Source organism: Solanum lycopersicum, chromosome 11 (assembly GCF_036512215.1).
Source record: "Solanum lycopersicum chromosome 11, SLM_r2.1".
Classification (NCBI taxonomy): Eukaryota; Viridiplantae; Streptophyta; class Magnoliopsida; order Solanales; family Solanaceae; genus Solanum; species Solanum lycopersicum.
The window spans coordinates 10,090,681-10,114,188 of record NC_090810.1 but is presented as its reverse complement, the minus strand read 5'-3'; the positions used below and the strand labels follow the sequence as shown (position 1 = coordinate 10,114,188).

Genomic DNA, 23,508 nt, shown 5'->3' with positions numbered 1-23,508 from the left:
TCTTAAGAATAAGAGATTACTTTAGCAGTTATCCGCATGCCCAGTCAAGCAAGAAATAAAGTTTGGTTTCGGAGGCTTAAGGCATCTCCAACCCAATCCGTTATTTTACCCTCCAAATATAGAGTTTTCTATTTTTTCAGACAACTAACTCCAAACCAATTCTCTATTTAACTCTCAAAATAGGAATCTTTTTCAAATTTCCTCAATATTATATTATTATTTCTATTCTTATCTTATTTCATAAAATAAATCCTTTATTTCTTTTTTCCCAAATAATTACTTTATATAATTTTTCATGTGATATAAAAGTACATTTTATTCTAAATTTTTAAATAACATCAATTGCAAGAAAATATGATATAATGCATAAATTAGGGGACATTCAAATAAAAGTGACATATAATTACATAAACATTCATTTTCAAAATCATTACGTTGCTCCCATAAATGCTCTATTAATGCATTACGGAGTTCAAAATGAGCATTTTTGTCCTTAATTTTTTTATGTCTGGCTAAAAATTGTTCAAACCAGAAATTTTCATCTACCGCCATTTCTATAGTTGGAATTAGAGCCTTTACGGCATCGTGAATTGGTGCATTGAGATCATGTTCATCCTCAGTTATCATGTGTGCAATAAAATACATGTAGTCATTATATCATGTAGCACTTCCTTTCTCAAAAAACGTTATGTTGCTGCAATAATTGCGGAACGTGATTGAAAAACTCTGAATGCACGGTCAACATCTTTTCGGAACGATTCTTATTTCATTGCGAAAATTTTCTTCTTTTAGGAATGAGGATCACAAATAGTTTGAACAATTGTAGACCATTTAGGATATATACCATCAGCTAAGTGAAAACCATTATTGTATTCTTTTCATTGAAAAACATAATAGGCGGGAGGCGCAATACCGCGGGCAAGATGGGGAAATAAATGTGAGGACTCTAAAACATTAATATCGTTATTGGTGCCAGGCAAACCAAAATGCATGCCATATGTCATGTATTATATTGTATTGTTATCTTGTATTTAAATTATGACATAATACATATAGTTGACCTTAAACTTGGCTTCAAATTTTAACTTTGACCTCAAGCTTTCATAGTGCACAACCAGACTCTTTAACTATCCTATCACGTACTTTGGCTCCAAAAAATGCATGTTTATTTATTGAAAGATAGGATAGTTAAAGTTCCTATTTGTGAATTATGAAAGTTTGAGGTCAAAGTTAAAATTTGAAGCCAAGTTTAGGGTCCAATAAAAGTATTATGCCTTAAATTAATATGTTATGTATTGTATTATTATCTTGTATTTAAATTCATATCATGTATTGTATTTTAAATTAAATTTTTCATCTTGCCATTTTAATTTTTGCGTATTCTTTATAATGAAAATTAATAATAAAATAATTTTTGTTATTAATGAAAATTAGAAAAAAAGTTAAAATACTATTAATTTGAAATTAAAGTAGTATAGAATATTTTTAAAAATATTATATAACATTTAAAAAAGAACTATGAATATTTGATATTTAATTAATTGAATTATATGCAAAATAATATGTTAATTAGAAAGTAATAGAAATAATAATAAAATAATGAAAAAGTGAAATAGAGAGTATGAATAGTAGTTCTCCTTCACCTCTCTATAAATGGAGAATAGAGAGTGATTTTGGAGTGTCCATTCTCTATTTTACTAGAGAATGAAGAGTAAAATAGAGGTGGGTTGGAGATGGTCTTAGAAAGAATACTTCAGAAGATATACCTGAATATAAGTCATCGAACTATTGGTAAGCCAATACACTAAATTCCCCTGAAAAATAGAAACATGAAAAAAAACTTCATATTATGCACACAATCCTTTGTCAGGTATATCAAGATAAGGGCAAGTGAATGAGTCAGAAAGACAATGCAATCATTTTATTTTCCAACCCCCTCTTCAAACCAACGTTGAAAATCTTAAGAAGATTAAAGAAAAGTTAGTGACCCATCAATGTTAATATCTATTTGTATGTGATTAGTCCACTACTGGTACCATTCTATCACATAAGCCTGACAGACAACTAAATCAAGTTGCTCCATCCATCATCAACTTCAAAATCCATAGGGGCTTCCCCTTCTGCCAAATTGTGTATTGTACTATTGGGTAGTCTCGTCAGGTCATATTTCAATTGGAAACTCATTGACTTCCAAAGCCTCTGCTTTCACCAATTTCAAACCACCATTAGATGTGCCACTAGTTCATCACTATATCAATTACATTAATTGTATCTCTTATACCTAGTACAATTCATCTCTGAGGCTATAAAAAAGAGAACAGCTCGCAAGAGAAACTAACCCTATCAAATAAAAACATTAAATCATGATATACTGCTTGCAATTCATCCAATTATAATATGGTTTGAGTCTGTTAACTTTATAAGAGCAAGAGATAGGCCCATAGAGCTCAAATTACAATGAGAAAAATGTCCTACAGTGCCAGAAAGCCTAAGTAGACATGATGCGCACCACTTAGAAATGCAAGAGCATCCCAACTATTCGAATTCATACCTAAAAAAAGCAGTACATTTTCAATACCATAAACTCTTTTTACCTTAAATGGAGAAAACAATTTTAAGATAAAAAAGGGTCACAAAAAATGGACACAAAAGTCAAAAGTGTGCCACCATTAACAACTTTCAAGAAAACAATGACTCCAGCTATTGTTGAGACCAATAAATTAACAGGATATAAACAATTTTCCAGGGAAACCAACATAAACAGTTCAAAGATCAAAAGCCAGTTACCTTCTTCAAGTTAAGTTAAAATTGGACTGCAAAGCTCAAAATAATAAAGGCAGACATGGGATGCCAATTACAAACATAAAAAAATGGACAAGTCCTACAGCACATATTTCTATAGAATCAAATGGTTGATTACCTGGGGCATATTGAATGCAAAATATAACATGGGTAATGTCAAGACTTCCAAGTACTTCTGGTAGTACTGTAACCAAAAAAACCAAAAGTGTCAAGACTTGCATCTTAAAGATATCATCAGGAAAATAGAAAACTATTGAAAACATACTAATGATCTGTGTTGCTCGGACTCTCCAAAAATGATGCCGCACCAGTACGGATCTTTGAATAATGCACTACTTTTGAAGGATCCAACACGCACCCGTCGACATTTTTGAAGAGTCCGAACAATATAGCTAATGATCGATAGTTTCTTGAAGAGATTCCAGAATTTAGAGTAAGGGATTTTAAATATGTACACCCCCGTACGTTTAAAGTTGTCCTTTGTTCTGTGTTGAAGTTTTATGAGCCTAAATTTGAGAGATTTTCCATAAAATTTCACACATTCGTGGACATCCAATTTGATTTATTAATATTTTAACAAAGATTTTTTTATTTTTGATGAAGTAAGATGTTGTATTTGAAAGGCATCAAGGAGATGCAAGTTACATACACAAAAACATGGTTAACTCCTTAGAACAAAAATTCCTATCTAATTAGGGAGTTAGCCACGAGCAAAAGCTAAAAGAATGGTCGCTAAGCCATATTGAGGAAGCTAATGAAATCTAGGAGGGGTAATATATCAATAACAGGGGATAAATTGCTCCAATGTAAGAGGTTCATTAGGCAAAAGGATTTCAAACTGCTAATCCAAAATGGAAGATGAATTGTATTTTGAGCTTTCATTTGGGTGTCAAGAATTTTGTATAGAGGAGGTTGACTCCATACCAGACTTTTTGGAAGCCTTGTGAAATATATAGGCCTTTTACTTTCTGTTCTAGAGTGGCCAGGCCCAGCACTACCTTTATACTGATGAATAATACATTAACATTATCAAAAAATAATTATATATCTCTAGATAGTTACTTAAATTATATTTCAAAGGATTGAAAATCGCACTTCACAAATTCTATGATTTGATACTCGTACTCCGAAACTAGGCATTCTTTTTGGATAGGAGGATAGAATCTTTTAGATTTTCTCAAATTCGTCGGATAACTGTGGTAATAAGATAATTGATAAGTTAAAGATGTACCTCTACGGATGGAGTTTGAATAGAGATTGGTTCAGTCCCTTTATTACGCAGCAAAATGACGAAAATCACTTCTAGATCAAAGTATGAGGATATATCACATAAATTTATGACAGATTACTGACCTTGGCTATTGATCCCACCGGTCCACTCATTTTTTCAAATGAAGATTTCTGAAAGGATGCCTGAAGTAATAGAAAGAGAGAGATCATCACTATCAAAAAGCATGGAGAAAAAAGCACCTCGAATATCACTTGCATAAGAAACTAAACCAAGCTCGAATACACTACACTGTGCTGCATTCTCAAAATAATCAATTTTCAGAAAGTGCTCTGGACACTTCTCCCCCCCCCCCCCAAATATTCCCTTCCAACTTACGTGACAGAAGTTTGTATAAATCGTTTGGTGCATAAGGACAGGACAAAATATCCAGTGTTATCAAGGCGCGTTTTAAGCGAGCTTAAGCCCAGAAGCGAGCCTCAAAACATGTTGAGCGCTTCGCCTCGCTTTTTGTTCGCTTCAGTGTTATCATCAAAGTTTTATGGCAAACATTTCCTTACCAATGAGCCTCTTATGAGAAGTGACAGACCTTAGAGCTTATTTGCGCTTTTCGCTTTTGATAACATTGGAAATTTCAAAAATAACTTCTCTTAAATGTAACCCCTAGATGTTAACTGAAAAAAAATGTAACTCCTTGATGTTTTTCATTCTCATTTATTATATTTTTTTATCACGAGTAGATTACACTAATTGGTGTAGTTAACATCATATCATGTTTTTTCAAATTTTGAAACATACGAGTTACTTTCCAATTAAGTGAAGTCACCTATTTGAATTCCATCACCAATAAATTAGCCAACGCCTTATAACATTCTTCTTACTTTCCTCGTTGTTTCTGTCCCTTTCATATCTTGGTTGATTTTCTTTCTTCCTCATTCCCAGCCCCTTCTATTGCTGATATTCTTTCTCTTTCGCTTCACATTTGACGTCACACTATCAAAAGTTTTATCCATCTCATCCTCCATTAACACATTGTTAGTTCCCCAGATCAATCTTCTCTATTCTTTATATAACTCATAGCCCAGTGTTTTGGTAAGCGGGAAGTGGAAAAAAGTGACGAGGGCTCGCTTCACAGAAGCGTGAAGCGAAGCGCACACTTTTTTTTTTTAAAAAAAAGCGACATTTAGAATAAAAATAAAAATATATTTAACAACTGAATAGAGGTAATATAGTCTTAGATTAAATGCAAATAGATAGTCGATAATACTCATAAGTCATAACATATAAAGCAAAAAATCAAAAACTACAGCAGAGAAGAGTCCTGTTTGCGTTACCCAACGAGGAGAAAAGGAAAACTAAAGAGAGCAGCAAAAGGAGAAGCAAATCGAAGAGAAAAGAAACTCACCGAACAGATGAAGCTGGTGAAGAGAGATGCAGTCGCGGTCGTGAAGAAGAGAAGCAGCGAAAGAAGAGTAAAGTCGTAAAGTCATGAGAGAAAATTTAGTCGTATCTATTTCAGAAATTTTTAAAAAAAACTATTTTTTTTTTAAAAAAATTGATTGTCGTTTTATATAAAAAGTACGCTTTATTGCGCTTTTTCCATAGTGTTGTTTCTCGCTTCTTTATCTGAAGCGAGCGCCTTTTTCAAATCGCTTGCCTCAGGAGAAAGAAGCACACTCGTAGCGCCCGCCTTGAACCGCGTTTTTCTGCGCTTTTCACAACACTGTCACTACCACAAGAAATACGGGCGCTATCAGATAAATCTTTTCCATTGTACTATTGCATCCTTTTTAGGTGAAACCTTTCCGGCTTGGGCAGTTGAGTGGAATGAAAATTGAAATATGCCTTTAGATGGACCCTATCCAAGTCTTATCTCATAGGTTGAAAATGTAGATTACTTGAACTAGATTTTGCAACTGTGATTCTGGTGTGGATACTCAGCCCAGTGTTTTGGACGGCGAGAGGCGACAAGGGCCTGCCTTGCCACGCGGTGAGGCGAGCGGCAAGGCGCTTGCCTTTTTGAATCAAGGCGCCAATAAATATCAAAAATTAAAAATATTATATTGCATATATAAATATCAATTAATAGATTATTGAATTACATATACAAATACCAATATCGTATATTGAATTGTATAATACTTCCAAACTCAATACAAGTTTAACCTCTCAATAATACAGACTTACAGAGTTACAGACCAACAAACAACCTTCACAAAATGCATACTGATCTTGAAGTTAAAGAGAAGTAGAGAACTCAAGAAGAAGAAGAGGAACTGAAAACAAGAAGAAAAAGAAGAGGTAAACCTGGGTCCTGGCGGCTGGCAGCAAATCGAGAGGAAGAGACGAAGAGGAGCAACAACTCGAGAGGAAGAGACTAAGAAGAGTAGCGACTAAAGGTGGAGTCGTGGTGAAGAAAAAACACGACTTTTGTTGATGAAAGTTTGAAAATAGAAAAAAAAAACTAATTTTGACAATATTATTAAGTAAAATCTTTTTTTTTTTAAAAATAAATTAAAATGGCGCTGCCATTTACGTCGCAATCATGTCGCCTTAAGTCGCCTTGGGTCACCTATTTGAGCTCGCCTGGCCTCGCCATATCGCCTTTGGCGAATGGCGCTCGCCATTCACAACACTGAGTCTCAGCCTTGTGAGTACTTAGGCATGCCTTTAGGTAGGAAGTTCAAAGAGGTAGAGATATAAGATAGAATTATAGATTAGTCTAAAACAAGACTAGCCAAATGAAAGTCATTGTACTTGTCTTTAGTCTTTAGTGGGAAGGGTCACACTGATTAATTCAGTCTTGGATTGCTTGCCCATCTATGGAATATGTCTCTGTTTCTTATCCCGGACAGTGTGGTGGAAAAACTTAACAGCTTAAGAAGGGATTTTGTGAAGAAGGAATAAAGAAAGGAAAGGGTTGCAATCTAGTAAAACGGGAAGTGACTCAATCTAGCAAAGGCCAAAGAGTACTAGGAATAAGGAATCTGAAGACCCAAAACATTATCCTTTTGAAGAAGCGACTTTGGAGATTTTGTGAAGAAGAGTCCTCTCTTGGAAGCAAGCAATTATCCATAAGTATGGGCAATCCAACGACTGGTGCTCAAATGAGGAAGATACTACATATGGGTAGGTGTTTGAAGGGCAATCAAAGCACTATGGCCAAAGTTGCAGGAGAACTCTAGGAAACCAGGTTTTGGAAGGATAATTGGCTTGGTGAAACTGCACTGCTGGACGGATTCCAAGATCTCATAGTGTTATTTTTTTTTTGACAAAGGTAACAGTTTTGTGTATTAATCTTCAGCACTAAAGGTTGGGCTCTCAAATTTACATCATGGAGCTACATACAGTTGTGTGTAATTAAAACAAAAACTAAACTAGATCCTACTTCATCTTACAAAGGACCTACCGACCTAGGATATCTCTAACCGCTATAGGATCATCTACATACTCCAAACTGCACCAATAGCAAAAAGTATTGTGCAGTTCATTTTAATCATGTGTAAAGGACTACTAACACTCTCAAAGCATCTCATATTTCTCTCTTTCCATATGGTCCACCAAATCACTGTTGGGACAATTCTCCTTCTGCTTTGGTCTGTACTACCACTGCCTTCATTGTTCCAACTTTCTATAGCCTGACTTGCCCTTTGTGGCATGGTCCAGTTTGTGCCCCTGAATCTGGTAAATAAGTGTCACAGTTGTCTAACCACCTTGCAATGAGGAAACAGATGGTTGATTATCTCTGCCTGTTGCTCACAGAAAAAACATCTAGGACATATATGTATTCCCCTCTTCATTAGATTTTCCTGTGTTAGTACCGCCTCTTTAACTACCACCTTATATGGAATTTTGACTTTCCAGATAAGCTTCCAAGGCAAAAATCTGAGTTGAGTCCCCATTTGATTCAGGTCCTTGTAGGCAGTGCTAACTGTGCAGACACCTTTGCTATGATGAATCCACCTAAGAGTGTCTTCTCCCTCTTTTAATCCTCGAAAATAGTCCAGGGTGCCATAAAATTCAGCTAGTCTATCCACCTCCCAGTCTTGTATCATCCTTCTATATGTTAACTTCCATCCACGAATGGACCAAACCTCTTGCACAGTGGCCTCATGTTGCTGATTCAACAGATAGATGTCTGTAAAGAGCTGTTTGAGGCTGCCATTTCCTAACCAATTATCGTCCCAAAAAAAAAAGTTTTCTTCCATTGTTCACATTGAATCTAGTTCCTGGAAGAAATAATGCCACAAAATTCTGATTGATCTCCATAGACTAATATCATATGCAGAAGTCACTTCCTTAGTTTTCCAGTGATCTATCTTGTCATACTTGGTCTGAATCACTCTAACCCAAAGGGCTTGCTCCTTTTTAGGAAATCTCCACAACCACTTCATCATAAGGCTTTTGTTCTGTTTCTTGAAGTTTCTAATGCCTAACCCACCTTGTTTCTTTGAAAGGATTACAGTCTTCCATTTGACCAAATGAAATCCTTTGTATTCATCCATTCCACAAAAAATTGCTCTTTAATGCATCAATTCTTTCCTCCACCTTAGTGGGGAGGGGAAAAATTGACATCAAATATGTTGGCAAAGCATCTAAGACCGAGTTGATCATGGTCAATCTTCCACCTCTAGACAAATATTGTGCTTTCCATCTAGATAGTCTTCTTTCACATCTCTCCAGCACCCCATTCCAGATTTCGTTGGATTTGCTTTTGGCTCCAAGGCATCCTCAAATATACTGTTGGTAGTTTACCTATTTCTCCTCCCAAGATCTCTGTTAGATGTTGCATTCTGTTCACCTCATTAATTGGAAAAATAAGACTTCTTCTCCAATTGATATGAAGGCCTGAAGTCGCTTAAAAAAGAATGAGTATCACTCTCAGGATCTTAAGTTGGCTTTCTTCTGCATCACAGAAGATGAGAGTGTCATTTGCATATTAGAGATGAGTGACTTCCAATCTTTGATTCCCCTCATTTGCTACATTAAAGCCCGTTATCCACCCTTTAGTGTGTGTAGTCTTTAGCATATTGTTTAGGCCTTCCATCAATATATTGAATAGAAAAGGTGAGAGAGGACCACCTTGTCTTAGTCCTCTGTCTGATGAAAGAAACCTTTAGGAGATCAATTTATCAGCATTGAGAATTTAACAGTGCTTATACAAAACTTTATCCATCTTATCCATTTCAATCCAAAGGCCATTCTCTGCATGATTTCAAGTAGGAAGCTCCAATTGACATGATCATATGTTTTCTCTATGTCAAGTTTGCACATGACTCCTGGGGACTTTTCCTTCACTCTCGAGTCTAGACACTCATTGGCAATTAAGATTGCATCAGTTATTTGCCTTCCTCTTAGGAAGGCCATTTGTTGAGTATCTACTAGCTTGTGCATTACTTTCTTCAATCTCTATGTGAGAATCTTTGCAATCAACTTGTATACGCTTCCAATTAAATTGATTGGTATAAAGTCTCTCAATTCCTTTGCACTACTATTTTTTGAAAAAAGAGTTATATATGTTGCATTAAAGCTCTTTTCAAAAAACTCCTGGGAATGAAAGTTTTGCATAGTAGACATCAAATCCCCCTTTACTATCTCCCAGCAATTAACAAAAAAAACCATTGTGTATCCATATGGACCTGGTGCTTTGTCTACAACACAAGATTTTGGGCCAAGCAGAACCTCCTCTTCTTCAAAAGGCTTTTGTAGTTCTTGTTGCTCCTCAAAGCTGATGGAAGGACACTGGTTCATGTTCAAGGATGGTCTCCAGTTCTCACTTTCCTTCTACAGCTTCTTATAAAAAGAAATAATTTCTGTTTTGATATCTATAGGATCCATCAATTCTTGATCTTCTACCACCAGTTTATCAATATGGTTGAATCTCTTAGGACCATTTGCCATTCTCTGAAAGAACTTTGTATTTTTGTCCCCTTGTTTTATCCAGAGTTCTAGATCTCTGTCTCCAAGCTATCTCTTCCTTCTATGCGTACTCTTCAAACTCCTTTACCACACTTGCTGTTTGAAGAGTCTCTCCTTCAGTTAAAGGCCTGGACTGTTGAGTGTTGTCAAACTCATGAACGCTATTGAGCATTTCCTTCTTTCTTTTTTCCAGGTTATCATAAGTGCTTACACTCCAATCTTTCATTTTAGTCTTCATAGCTTTCAGCTTGGAAGCTAGGATGAAATCAAGCCTCCCTTCAAATTCAAAAGATGTCCACCAATCTCTAATTCTTTCATTAAAACCCTCGGTCTCCAACCACTATCCTTCAAATTTGAAATATGAATTTGTGTGACTCCAACGACCACTTTTAAGTGCAATTGGTGCGTGGTCAGAAGAAACTCGAGGCAGTAGTTCTTGCTTCACATTACAGAAACTCTCCCCCCATTCACAGGAGTACATAATCCTGTCTAATCTCGAAATAGCTTCCAGGTTGGAACCCCTGGCCCACGTATAGTTTCCCCCTTCAAGTGGTGGATCAATTAGCTCTATGTCCTTAATAACATCTGAGAAATCATTCATGTACACAGGTTCTGGAGGAATTCCTCTTTTCTGAAGCATATCTAATATGATGTTATGTTGGAATCAGAGATAAATATTGTTGAATGTTGGTCTAACCATGGCTGGAATCTCAATTTCAGAAGACACCTAAATGATGGTGTGAGAAATATATGTGAAGAATATTATTAAATTGAGTATATAAATTATTAAATTAAGACCCTATTTATAGACACTACACTGGAACCCTTTTCCGACTAGGATTTCTATTCGTATTCTTATTCTTATTCCTATTCCTATTCTAAGTAGGAAATACTTATTTATATTTTAACACTCCCCCTCAAGTTGGTGCATACAAATCATATGTACCTAGCTTGTAACAAATGTAATTAATACGAGGGCATGTCAGAGATTTGGTGAACATATCTGCAAGCTGATCATTTGACTTCACAAATTTTGTAACAATATCTCCTGAGAGTTTCTTTTCTCTGACAAAGTGACAGTCAATCTCAATGTGCTTAGTCCTTTCATGAAACACTGGATTTGATGCGATATGAAGAGCCACTTGATTCACACACAAGTTCCATCCGGTGATAACAATATCATCAATGTAAACAACCAAATAGATACATCGACTTGGTGCAGAATGTCAATAAAATACAGAGTGATCAGCTCCATTACGAGTCATTCCAAACTCCTGAATTACTGTGTTGAACTTCCAAACCAAGCTTTAGGAGACTGTTTCAGTGAAAGATGATACAGCATTAGAGACTGATAGTGAGAAGTCTAGAACTATCGAAAAATGATGGGCTTGGCGACCTCTAGTTTGAAGCTTGTTGGTTGGGAGTGAAGTGATTCCAGGGCCGGGAGAACTTCACTTTTGAAATAACACAAGAACTTGTCTTGTGTAATTTCTTAATGGCCTTTAAAGACGAGCCATTATCGGACTCTTCTTATGCTTGCGGAGGGATGTAGGACTTAGGCCAGCATGATGAAAGGGGAAGAAAGGAAAGATTACTATTTGAGAAATAAGCTGACAAACTACGTGTCGTCATATTCGACTTTGGAAAAGACGTGCCTCGCCTTGGTGTGGGATAGGCAGAGGCTCCGCTCCATCCGACTAGTTTCGGGTTCGAATCCCGAGCAACCCACTATCATATCAAAATTCTAATTCTCTGTAGAAAAGTCCGTATTTTTCCAATCAACTTCATTCAAAATTGGAACATATCCATATACACCTTGGTTGACACGAGTATATAAGTCATGTTATACTGTTGAATAACAATTGCGCAAGAAGCTCTTATGGTTAAAACGCCATGCGACTCGAAGGACATAAGACTTCTTGGTCAAGTTAAAAGGATTGCCAACTAGATGCTCCTACCCCACCATGCCTCGCTCAATTAGGAATAGAGAATATATATCAAAGAAAGGTCTAACTGTTGGAATCATTTTTTCCATTGCTATTTGATACATTTCAGTCATTAACATTAGCGAATTAGGTGAAGTGCGGAAAGAGGGGACTCGAACCCTGGGAAACCTTATTCGATGACCACTCCTCCTTCTGCATAGAGATAGGGTCGCCTAGCAATCGACAGCTGCTGCAGCTGGTGGAATAAATCTAATCGGATCTTCTGCTAGTTTTCAGATAGAAACTATAATTTATCTTTCTGCTCGTTGGGAGAACTCTCAATGGATTGGTTTTCAGGAGTCGAGGTGGAAGTAGATGGGGACTGGGGAAAATAAAAAATCTCCTTATCGAAATTGGTCTCGTATGATGCATGGCCGATGAGGGAAGCTCTAGAAGGAGAAGAAGCGGAGGAGACTACGAGGGTTAGGGGATAGGTTTGGCAATTTCACGAGAACATTGTGAAAGGGGAAAATGGCGGTTGTCCATGCATTTTCCATAAATGACGGAAATATAGTCCAATGCCGATCACCATGCAGAAAAGCATTCTTAATGTCCAACTAATAAAGAGGCCAATGACGAAGAGGCCAATGACGAACGGCAGCCATAGATAGAAAAAGACGAACAGATGCTATTTTAGCCACAGGAGCGAAAGTGTCACTATAATCTAGCTCAAATATCTGAGTATACCCTTTGGCAACAAGGCGAGCCTTAAGTCGATCAACCTGACCGTCTGAACCAATTTTGACAGCATAACCCAACGACAACCAACAGTAGCTTTTCCTGCAGAAAGGGAGACAAGCTCCCAAGTACCACTCTTATGTAAAGCAGACATCTCATCAACCATAGCCTGCCTCCATCAAGAATGAGAAAGTGTTTCACCTGTAGTCTTCGAAATGGAAATAGAGGACAAAGACGACACAAAGGCATATGGGTGATGATAGGCCTTGATAAATTAAGAAAGTATAATATGGGTTAGTATTTTGAGTAGATCGTATACCTTTTTGAAGTGTAAGCAGTGAACTACGTGGAGGCAAGTCCGCAGTAGGAGCAGGGTCTGGCGCATGACATAAATCATCTGGGACTAGGGTTGGACGTGAACGGCGATGATAAGTTAATAGTGGTGGCACTACAACTGGAGATATAGAAGTAAAACTGTAGATTCCTCTTAAGTTTGGCACTGGTAAAACTTGAGGTATGGGTAAGACCATATATACATCAGGATGATTATAAGATGTATAGTAAGGCTGAGACTCAAAAAATATAACATCAGCGGACATAAGGTATCGATGAAGGTCATGTGAATAATAACGATACCCTTTTTAGACTAGAGAGTAACCAACAAAACACATTTGAGGGCACTGGGAACTAAGTTATCTTTTCCTAGGACTATGTTATGAATAAAGCATGTGCTCCCAAAGACACGAGGGGGGACATGATAGAGATGTGATGGAGGAAACAGTATGAAATGTGGAACCTGATTCTAAATAGTAGAAGAAGGCATTCTATTTATCAAATAACAAGACGTACGAACTGCATCTCCCCAAAAACGCAGCAAAAGATTGGATTCAAGGAGAAGAGTACGAGCTGTCTCAATAAGATGCCGATTTTTTCTTTCAGCTACACCATTTTGTTGAGGGGTATATAGACAAGTAGTCTGGTGAATAATACCTTAGTGAGTCATAAGAACCTGAAATTGAGATGATAAGTATTCTAAGGCATTATCACTACGAAAATTACGAATAGAAACCCCAAACTGATTTTGTATTTCAGCAAAGAAACTTTTGAAAATAGAAAATAACTCAGAACGATCTTTCATTAAAAGAACCCAAATACATCTTGAATAATCATCAATGAACTAACAAAATAACGAAATCCTAAGGTGCAACTGACTCTACTAGGTTACCCAAATATTAGAATGAACTAATGAAAAAATAGACTCTGAATGACCCTCAGTACTACGAGAAAACATAGCACAAGTGTGTTTCCTAAGTTGACACGACTCACAATCTAATGTAGATAAATTAGACAAACTAGACACCATCTTTTGCAGTCTAATAAACTCGGATGTCCCAAACATTTGAGAATTAGATCTGGGGAATCTGTAACGAAGAATGTTGTTAAGAAATTTGAAAAGGTAAGATAGTAAAAGCCTTGTGATTCATGTCTTGTTCCAATCATCTGTCCCGTACTGCAATCTTGCATGAGAAAAAAATCATCGGAAAAAGTTATGCTACAATGTAGGGCTTTCGTCAAACGACTAACACATGCTAGATTAAAAGGAGAACTAGGGACATAAAGAACAGAGTCTAGGGTGACAGAAGATAGGGATTTGGCTTTTCAACCCTTTTTGGTTTTGTCTGGATCCCATTGGCTAAAGTAATAGCTGGAAGAGATTGCGAATAAACAATATTGGATAAAAGTGATTTATTACAGAGATATGATCAGAAGTCCCAGAGTCCATGACCCATGTTCCAAGAGTACTAGATTGCGACACACAGGCAAAAGAATTACCCTCAACTGACATATCAAGTTATGCAACCGAAACTACTTGTGGAGACGTTTGCTTATTTGCAGGATGCTAAAGGAACTCATCATTATTTTTTGTCTAAGCAATGTGAGTATTATTGGATGGTTAATTAGGTTGAGCACCATATGCTACGTATGGATATATCTGTTTACTGGCGCGATTTTAAAGGAACTCATTATATTACTTTAGAACAATAGGATCATAACTGGGTGGTGGACCATGCAAAATATATCATATATCACGAGTATGTCAAGGTTTATGACAATGACTACACTTGGATCGAGGTTTCCCAAGACGCCCTCCCCCTCGTCGATTCTCCATAGGCTGGTATGTACACTTTTATGTGATTTGAGATGTGAGAATAGAGGAGTCAACAATGGGTGATGAAACTTTTTTGTGACTGGGAGGTGCAGCAAGACGAAGCAGACGAAAGAATAATTCATCAATTGAGGGAATTGTAGGAATGGCTAGAATCTGGTCACGTACAGAGTTATGGTCAGTAGGAAGTCCAGCAAGTGTGAAACAATGTCTTCCTTTGCTCTTGTTGCTTTTCCACGTGTTTGTAGTGATAGGCATCAATGTTTCAAATTCCTCCATGATTGTCTGTACTTGTCCCAAGTAAACTAATTGGATTCTTGTTTCTTTAAGTTGATCATCAAGATATCACATCATAGAATCGAGATATGTCCTTAATGTATAAAGCACGTACCTTTTCCCAAACTACATAACATGTCTGGAATGGGCGAAACAAGGGCATCAACTTAGAATCAATAGAGCGTCAAAGGAGACTACATAATTAGGCATCCACTTTCTCCCATTGTGCTTTGACTTTTGCACCATCGTCACTAGACTCTGTCGTCACCGAAATTTGACACCGGTGACTTGAAGTTCTCACCAATGCTCTGATACCATATGAGAAATATATGGGAAGAATAGAATTAAATTGTGTAAATAAATTGTTACATTGACACCCTATTTATAGACAATTCATTGGTACCCTTTTCCGACTAAGAATCCTATTCCTATTCCTTTTCTAAGTAGGAAATACTTATTTCTATTCTAATAATTGGGAAGTGGAAAAGGTGTCTAGTTCGCTAGATGAAGTGAATTTTTTGCTGGAACAACAATGGAACCTGACAAGCTTAAGTGGAGATACACTACAGAAGGAAGATGTTTCTCTGTTAAAAATTTGTACAGGTGGAGAATAGTGTTATGCAGGAGGAAGAGCTAAGGATATGGAAGAATATAGCTCCAACAAAGGTGAAATGCTTCACTTGGCTAGGCGTTAAGAAGGCATGCCTTACTCATGAAGTACTACAAAAGAAGGGGAGAGTAGTGGTGACTAGGTGTTTTTTGTGCAATGAAACAGGAGAGAGAAATAATCACCTGTTCCCACATTGTAAGTTCAATAATCAAGTGTGAAATCTGTTTTTCAGTCTCAGAAAGACAATATGGAAAATGCCAGAGCATACAGCGGATCTGAAGAGCTGTTGGATTAGAAGAGGTGGAAGCATGAGTCAGAAAAAATGGTGGAGGATAACACCCTCATGCATATGTTGGACAATTTGGAAGGAGAGAAATGGAAAGTGCTTTGAAGACAAGATCAAGTCCATTGATGTGAAGTGGAACTGCCTGGTAACTTTATTTTTTTGGTGGAACCAGAACTGTATAGAGGAAGTACAATTTGATTGATTGCTAGGTACTTTGTTAAATTTAGATTTGAATTTCACTCCCCTGTAATATGTTTTTGGTGGTGGCCAGCATTACTAATTCTGAAGAATACAACAGTACTAATTCTCAAAAAAAAAAAAAAAAAAAAAAGATTGCAACTGTGACCATAAAAGATGGCTTCTTGAACCAATTGTTAAGGCTGTGTGTGGTAGAGAACATTCTTCTTATTCTTTTCCGGATAGCGATGGTGTCCAAGAAACTTGCACACATCTCAACTATTCCACAAAGTACTTGCTACCTCCCATAACACCAATACCGGGTCACTCTTTCCTTTTTAGAAGGAACACCGGGTAACTATGTCAACCAAGAATTAGGGAGATGTGAAGAAATCACCTAGTTATACAACATTCTTCAGATTTCCCTTTCCGTGAAAAAATCTGACAGAATTGAGGACATGATTTGGGATCACTAGATGGAAATGAAAGATCTAGGTTTACATTTTATTTTATCTAAATAATTAAATAGGAAAATGGTCAGTGATGATTTACCCAACTTGTTTGGAACCGAGACATAATTGTTGTATTTTATTTGGAAAAATGCAACAAACTCATTGCGGAGCCAAAGAAGTTTTCTGCCAAATGAAAATTAAAAGGAAAAACAAACTGAATTTCTTCACTGGGAGAAAATATAAGAATAATCTCTAGTCTCTACTACATAGCCTTTACAATTGGTTCAAGAATCCGCCTTTTTCCATAACAATTGCAAAAGCTAGTTCAGGTAAGCTATCTTGTCGGGTGTTCAAAGTTAATTAAATAGACTTGAAATAAGTCCATCCAAAGCAAACATAAGAAAACACACCAGCCACTTCCTGATCTGAATTTATCTGCTCCAACAAGTCATTTTAGAGTATACATCTAAAAGCAATTAGCAATATCCTGAAGACAGTACTGAAACTAAAACCTTTCTTGAGCTAACAAAGAACCTGAAGAATTACTAAACCAGTGTATATGACCGTACACTGCAGGTTTCAGCAACAGAGCTAAACTAACCCAGCACCACAAAGATAGAAATCATACCCTCCCTGCACTCACGCACAAAAATCCAAAGGGTACCAGTGATGCCTAAGCTGGGTTGCCTTCTTTTTCTCTCTGTGGTACCTTTTTGTTGGTGAAACTTCCAGGACCCCATTTTTGAAGATGAGAAAAATGGAGAGACAGGGCAAGACTTTAAAACGAAAAAAAAAAAAAACAGAAACCATAATATAATAAGGTGAGGCAACTCCACAAGTAATTTTTACTTCCTAACCCATCTGGTTGCTGAACTCAAGTCCTCCAAACAGTTTAAGTCTTTGTTCATTAATCATCAAAACCAAGATGAAGTTTTCCATTTTCAAACATTTTACACCACTTTTGGGAAGACAATTTTATGGAGAAGATCTTATTAATTAACTGAATACAGACGGCAGGAAGATCCACCCGTCAGTTAAATCTTCGGTTCTCAGGAGTTTTGAGCACCAGAGGGAATCTGAGATTACAAAACTCAATGTTTGGCGGCATCATTTTTTGGGAGAAGGGTTTCAAGCGTTCAAAACCATGCAAGAATAAATTATAATTCCTTGCAACAGTATATCAAAAAGCCCAAAACTATGAAGGAGCAAGGAAGAATTATCAACCATATACTAGCTTTGGAGAAAAAACATATTAAGAAACAAATTGATGCCGGTATGCAGATATCTCATACTATAGAACTGAAACATTTTTTCCCTTTTACTACTTCCTTCAGGCCTGCCCCAAATATGAAACAGTATACAAGGCCCACCAACCATTGCAAGGTGGGCACCAAGAAAACATGTCTGAACAGCATGAAATCAATCCTGTTGACGATCAAATACGTAAACATAAGTACTATTGGATAACAGCCCCCCCCCCCCCCCCCCGGCAAACAGAAAAGGAAAAAGAAATTATAATTGAAAATGTATTTAGTACCAAGGCCAAGAATAAGGTACAGGTCTGTTAGTCCCATAATGAACTCTGTTACCACAAAGAAAGACAACAACAAAACACAAAGGCAGTAAATCTCAAGGTTGATAAAAGCAATATACCTGTACGTTGATATAATGCAATCCAGCAATCAGTAAAGGAAAGACTGGCCCTAAAACACCATTAGGGAACTCGGTCAAGTTCTGGAACCAAAGAATGCCCCCCTACAGAGATATGAAATGGAAGTAAGTATCAAGTGGACAGAATATTTAACCTCGAGAGTTTCAAAGCTTTAAAAATATATACAGATAAAGGAATCAGACTACTACTCCCTTTGTCCCAATTTATGTAGCCTTTTCCTTTTTACTCTGTCCCAAAATGAATGTCATATTTTTGTAATTAGAAACAATTCAACTTTAAAATTCTCCTTTTACATTTAGTTAAATGATTTATAGTCACACAACTATCTAAGGTTTTCTTTAGACCACAATGTTTCAATGTCTTCCTTTTTTAATTTGTGTCAAGTCAAACGGTGCCACATAAATTGGGACGGAGGAAGTAACTACAGCAATTTGGTAAGAAAAAACTATATACTTTTTCTATTGAAGTCCAACCAATTAGGTAAGAAAAAATTATATACTAGGCTATTAAAGTCCGTTATGAAAAATATGACATTCTCTCTCAACTACTCTATTCATAGAAAAAAAAGTGAAGAAAGCAGTTAGGACTTGTGTAGAGGGAGGTGGATGAGAAAAAAAATGATTTTTGCTAGAGGCGGATCTGAAGAATTCATGGTACAACTGAGTGGAGTTTTGTGAGAGTTCATGGACTAGAAGGTAAGAGTCCAAAATAGAGAGTTGGGACAATGATAGACTAGTCTTGGGTAGGAAGTAACATGGGTTATAAAAGGAATTTCATAAGATAAGGTTCCCTGAGGAAAGCGTAAGACGTGAGACATATTCCTAGGCAGGGGGATGATCTTAAATTTTATTACTATCACCAACTAGTCGACTTCTCTCACACAGGTATCAGATCTACTAGGTCCAAAGTGTGGATTCAAGACCAAATCAACACTTGAGATCTTGGTGTAGGCGTTTAATAGGTAAACATCATAGCAACCAATGAAGTTCTTGGTTGGAGATTGAAATCAGCAGAATTTGAGATCAAATGGGTTAGATGGATCAAGTTCTGCATCAAAATTGTCAGATACTCGGTTCTAGTCAATAGAGCGCCAGTGGCTTTTTTTCACTCCTCATAATGAAATTAGTCAGGGAGATCCAATCCCTCATTTTATTCATCCTAGACATGGAGGGTGTTAGCAAAATGCTGAAAGAGCAAAGATAAGAGATCTAGGGTGTCAAGGTTGGCACAAATACTTGGACCTTGACTTTTTTTTCCGATGAAATAAGAAGGATATTATTAACAAAAAGCATCAAGAAGATGCAAACATTACAAAGAGATTATCCGCTTCCACGAAGAAAAAAAAAACTCTCACAATTATCAACATAGATCTATAGAGCTGATAAATTCTAGGAATGATTCAACCTTAATTATAGAGAAGTGGTTGACCCAACTAAAAAGACTAATCAACCATCAAGCCTTAAGAGAGGAAATGGGAGTTTGGATGCTACCAAAACACCTTTTCTCACCCTCTATCCATAAGCACCACATAATACAAGAAGGAACCAAATACCACATCATTTTGATGGACTTCCCAAGTTTCCAGGGACTCCAACACACAAGCCTCTCTCACCCAAGTAAGTCCAAAGAGAGAAAACAACATGTTCCAAAGGTATGTGGCAACACTGCAATGAAGAAACATGTGATTCAAAGATTATGGGTTACACAAGAACATGTAGCATCTGTTGGCTATACTGAACGTCCTCCTCATAAGATTACTAGAGTTAAGCAAGAACCATTAAGAATGACCTAGTTGTTTCGAAGGCATCTGAGTTTCCCAGATAAGTTTCCAGGGCCACAGATCAATAAGTGTCTTCCTTGAGCTTAGATGCAAGTTTCTTTGACTAAATAGGAGCCCTCCCTATTACTTCCCCAAGTGAGTCTATCCCTTCTTTGGTTGTGGACTGAGTTGGTCTAGGTGCTGGCCATGAGGGCCATAAATTCTCAAACTCCCACTCTCCCAGTCATTTAGATTTCTCCTCTAAGTCACATCCAAACATTATCTTCCCAACACTGAGAGATGGTTGAATCTGGATTGGAGGCAACCTTAAATATTCTTAGAAATACGTTCATAAGAGGGATGTTCCCTAGCCAAGTGTCTTTCCAAAACTGGATGTGCTCCTCACTTCCACCTAGAGAGTAGCATTTCGTTTAGAAGACCTCCCACAACTTCCTAATAGCTTTCAAGACCCCTTTGTCATACGGGATTGTGACTTCATTAGAACACCAATGAAGAGTGCTACCAATTTTGCTTGGATCACCTCACTCCATAGACCGATTGTCTCTTGATTATACCTCTAGTGCCACTTCATTAGCATACACTTGTTATGTAATGTCAGGTCTTTAATCCCTAAGCCTCCAAACTGCTTTGGCATGGTGACTTTGGCCCATTTCACAAGGTGGAATTTGTGGTCCTTACTATTACCTTTCTAGAGGGACTCTGTCCTAATCTTGTTAAGATGTTTTTGCACCTTAGCTGGCATAGGTAAGAGGGACATAAAATAGGTGGAAATATTATGCAAGAAGTGATTGATGAGTGTTACCCTGCCCCTTAGTGAGAGATATTGTTGCTACCAGGAAGCCAATATTCACCGTGTATATAATAATTGAATATTATTGCTTTAGTTTTTCTACTTCATTATTTTTTTGTTTGTTTCTTTTGTTTAGCACTTGGTGCTACTCATTTGGCATTTTGCCCAAAAAAATGACAACAAAATTAAAGCCAAAAACATATCTCAGTGGAATATATTACTCACTATATATTATTATTAAAAAGATATTTATTTATTTTATTTTACATTGAATAATCAATAATAATGTAAAACAAGCAAATCATGTACTCCCTCCGTTTCAAAAAGATTGGCCTAGTTTGACTTGGAACGGAGCTTAAGAAAAGAAAGAGGACTTTTTAATCTTATGGTTCTAATTTAAAGTTATGTTTAATGTACCAAATTACCCTTTAATCTTGTGGTCTTAAACATGCCACGTGGAAAGTTAAAGTTAAAGTGTTACCAAAAAAGGAAAGGGGTCATTCTTTTTGAAACAAACTAAAAAGGAAATAGGGTCATTCTTTTTGAAACGGGAGTATTAGTATTGGCAGCATTGCTTAAAGTGCATTAAGCATGTTTTAGTCCTAAAATGCAAATATTCATTTACTTTGAAATTAAAAATATTTTCATCTTGTTATTATATAAATTTATTTTATATTGAGAAGTTATAGGATTTATTTTTTTATTTTTATAGTACAATAAAACTATATGAAGCATGTTCAACATTTCCATCTAAAAAAGACTAAAATATCTTCTCCATATTGAATTCTTAAGTAAAGTACTATTTATTCATGAAAATATGGGTATAATAGTATTTTACCCAGTCCATTTATTACCCAACCCATTTTTACCCATATCAAATATGGACGGGTTGAATGATTACCCATTTTATATTTACCCATTTCAACCCGCCCACATTTGACCCAACCCGCCCATTTGCCACCACTACTTCTAGCCAGTGTAATTGTTTGGCCTTTTCTAACATCCTACTTAACACCTCCATAACCAGAATAAATGAGAAGGGTGACAGGGGATCACCTTGCCTAATGTCTCGCAGAGGAGGAAAAGCCCACAGAAGTTCTATTTACTAGTACAGATTACATTACTGTGGAGAAAGAGTATTTAATCCATCTAATCCACCTTTCTCCAAACCCCGTCTGCCTTAGGATTGAGATAAGGGATGACTAGTTTAGCTTATCAAAAGCTTTCTCTATATCAAGCTTAAAAAGAAACCAAAGGGACCACTTTTCTGCTTCCAGTCCAAAACTTCTTTGGCAATAAGAGTTGCACCAAAAATCTTCCTTCCTTGAACAAAGACATTCTAAAAACACGAGACAACCTCCAATCACCTTCTTTAAAAGTTTCAACAAGAACTTCAGCCAGGATCTTGTTAACACTACCAATAAGGATAATTCGCCTAAAATCTTTAAGTTCTATTGCACCTTTTCTTTTGGGGTTATGTGCAAAAAAGAAGCACTAAGGATTTCACCATGACAATTACTATGGAGTGATTGAGGGTACCCAAAATCTCCAGCTTGATAATATTCCAACACTTTTGGTAAAAAGACATTTGAGAGACCATCTGGCCCAGGGCTTTCATCTGAAGCACAAGAATTGATAGCGTTCAAAACCTCTTCTTCGAAAGCTTATTCTAGAGCATTCTTTTCATCTATGCTTAGGCCACCTAACTCCTCAAAAGAAGTTGTGGGCCTCCCAGGTTCATTTTCTACATTACTTCTTTCACCTGCTCTTTCCTTTCAATTAAGTTAACACCAACTTGTTACCCGTCAATGTGATTGTACCTCCTATGAGAGTTGGCTAGCCTTCGGAAGTACCTAGTGTTTCTATCTCCTACCTTCAACCACAAACACCTAGATTTTTTTCTCCATGAAGTTTCCTCTGCTTATGTTGGGTTCTGAATCTCTAATTTTAATTGTAGGATCTTGTTCTTTTAAATTTGAGACAATACCCTTCCCTTATGAGCATGTTGTGCTATCAGAAGATCATCCATAACTTTGTTGATTCTTGTACTAAGCTCAAATACAACTGGGTTGACCCCAAAAGCTTTACAGGCTATGAACATTAGAATATATGTTACCTCAAATTTTGTGCTCTAAAATCCAACATGATACATGTTACCTCCTACCAAGGTCCAAGAATAAGTAGCAGGTAGCTATGTTCACCAAGACTAAGAGAGATAGAAAGAATTACCTAGTGTTTTTGTCTAACGCTAGAATTTCAACCTGAGACCTCATGGCTCTCAACTACTTTGACCACTAGGTCACACCCTTGGGTGCATAGGTATTCATCTTTAATCTTGCATAAAATAATACATTGATTTCCACAGTCTATACATGTATCAGTTATGCAGATTACTAAATTGTCAACCGAACATCATATTTATTTTATCATGAATAACTTATTTCCTATCTACCTATCAAACGTCGTATAAAAGTTATATGAAAATTAATATAATGGATAACTTATTTCTTATCCAACTAATGAACGACCCCTTAGTGTCTTATAGCGCCTTTCCCTTAAGTGATCAATGCTATAATAGAAGCATTACATGACCTTTAACATTTTACAGTTTTGGTGAAAGTTATTGGTTTATTAATAAAGATATTAAGAAAATAACAAAGAAAAACTTTGAAAGAAAATATTGTAG

General features: G+C 36.6%; 1 protein-coding gene across 8 annotated transcripts in view; it reads right to left on the bottom strand.

The window, feature by feature from the left end:
- The window catches only part of LOC101246494 (ALBINO3-like protein 3, mitochondrial), a 50,068-nt gene that overhangs the window by 4,664 nt on the left and 21,896 nt on the right, over nucleotides 1-23,508 (bottom strand). For all 8 annotated transcript variants that reach the window (XM_010314548.4, XM_026028301.2, XM_010314546.4 and 5 more), the window contains 4 exons: nucleotides 18,234-18,335; nucleotides 4,156-4,215; nucleotides 2,921-2,986; nucleotides 1,767-1,814 (listed from right to left, as the gene is read on the bottom strand). In XM_010314548.4, the coding sequence (XP_010312850.2) occupies nucleotides 1,767-1,814; nucleotides 2,921-2,986; nucleotides 4,156-4,215; nucleotides 18,234-18,335 (276 nt within the window). The remainder of the gene's footprint in view (nucleotides 1-1,766; nucleotides 1,815-2,920; nucleotides 2,987-4,155; nucleotides 4,216-18,233; nucleotides 18,336-23,508) is intronic.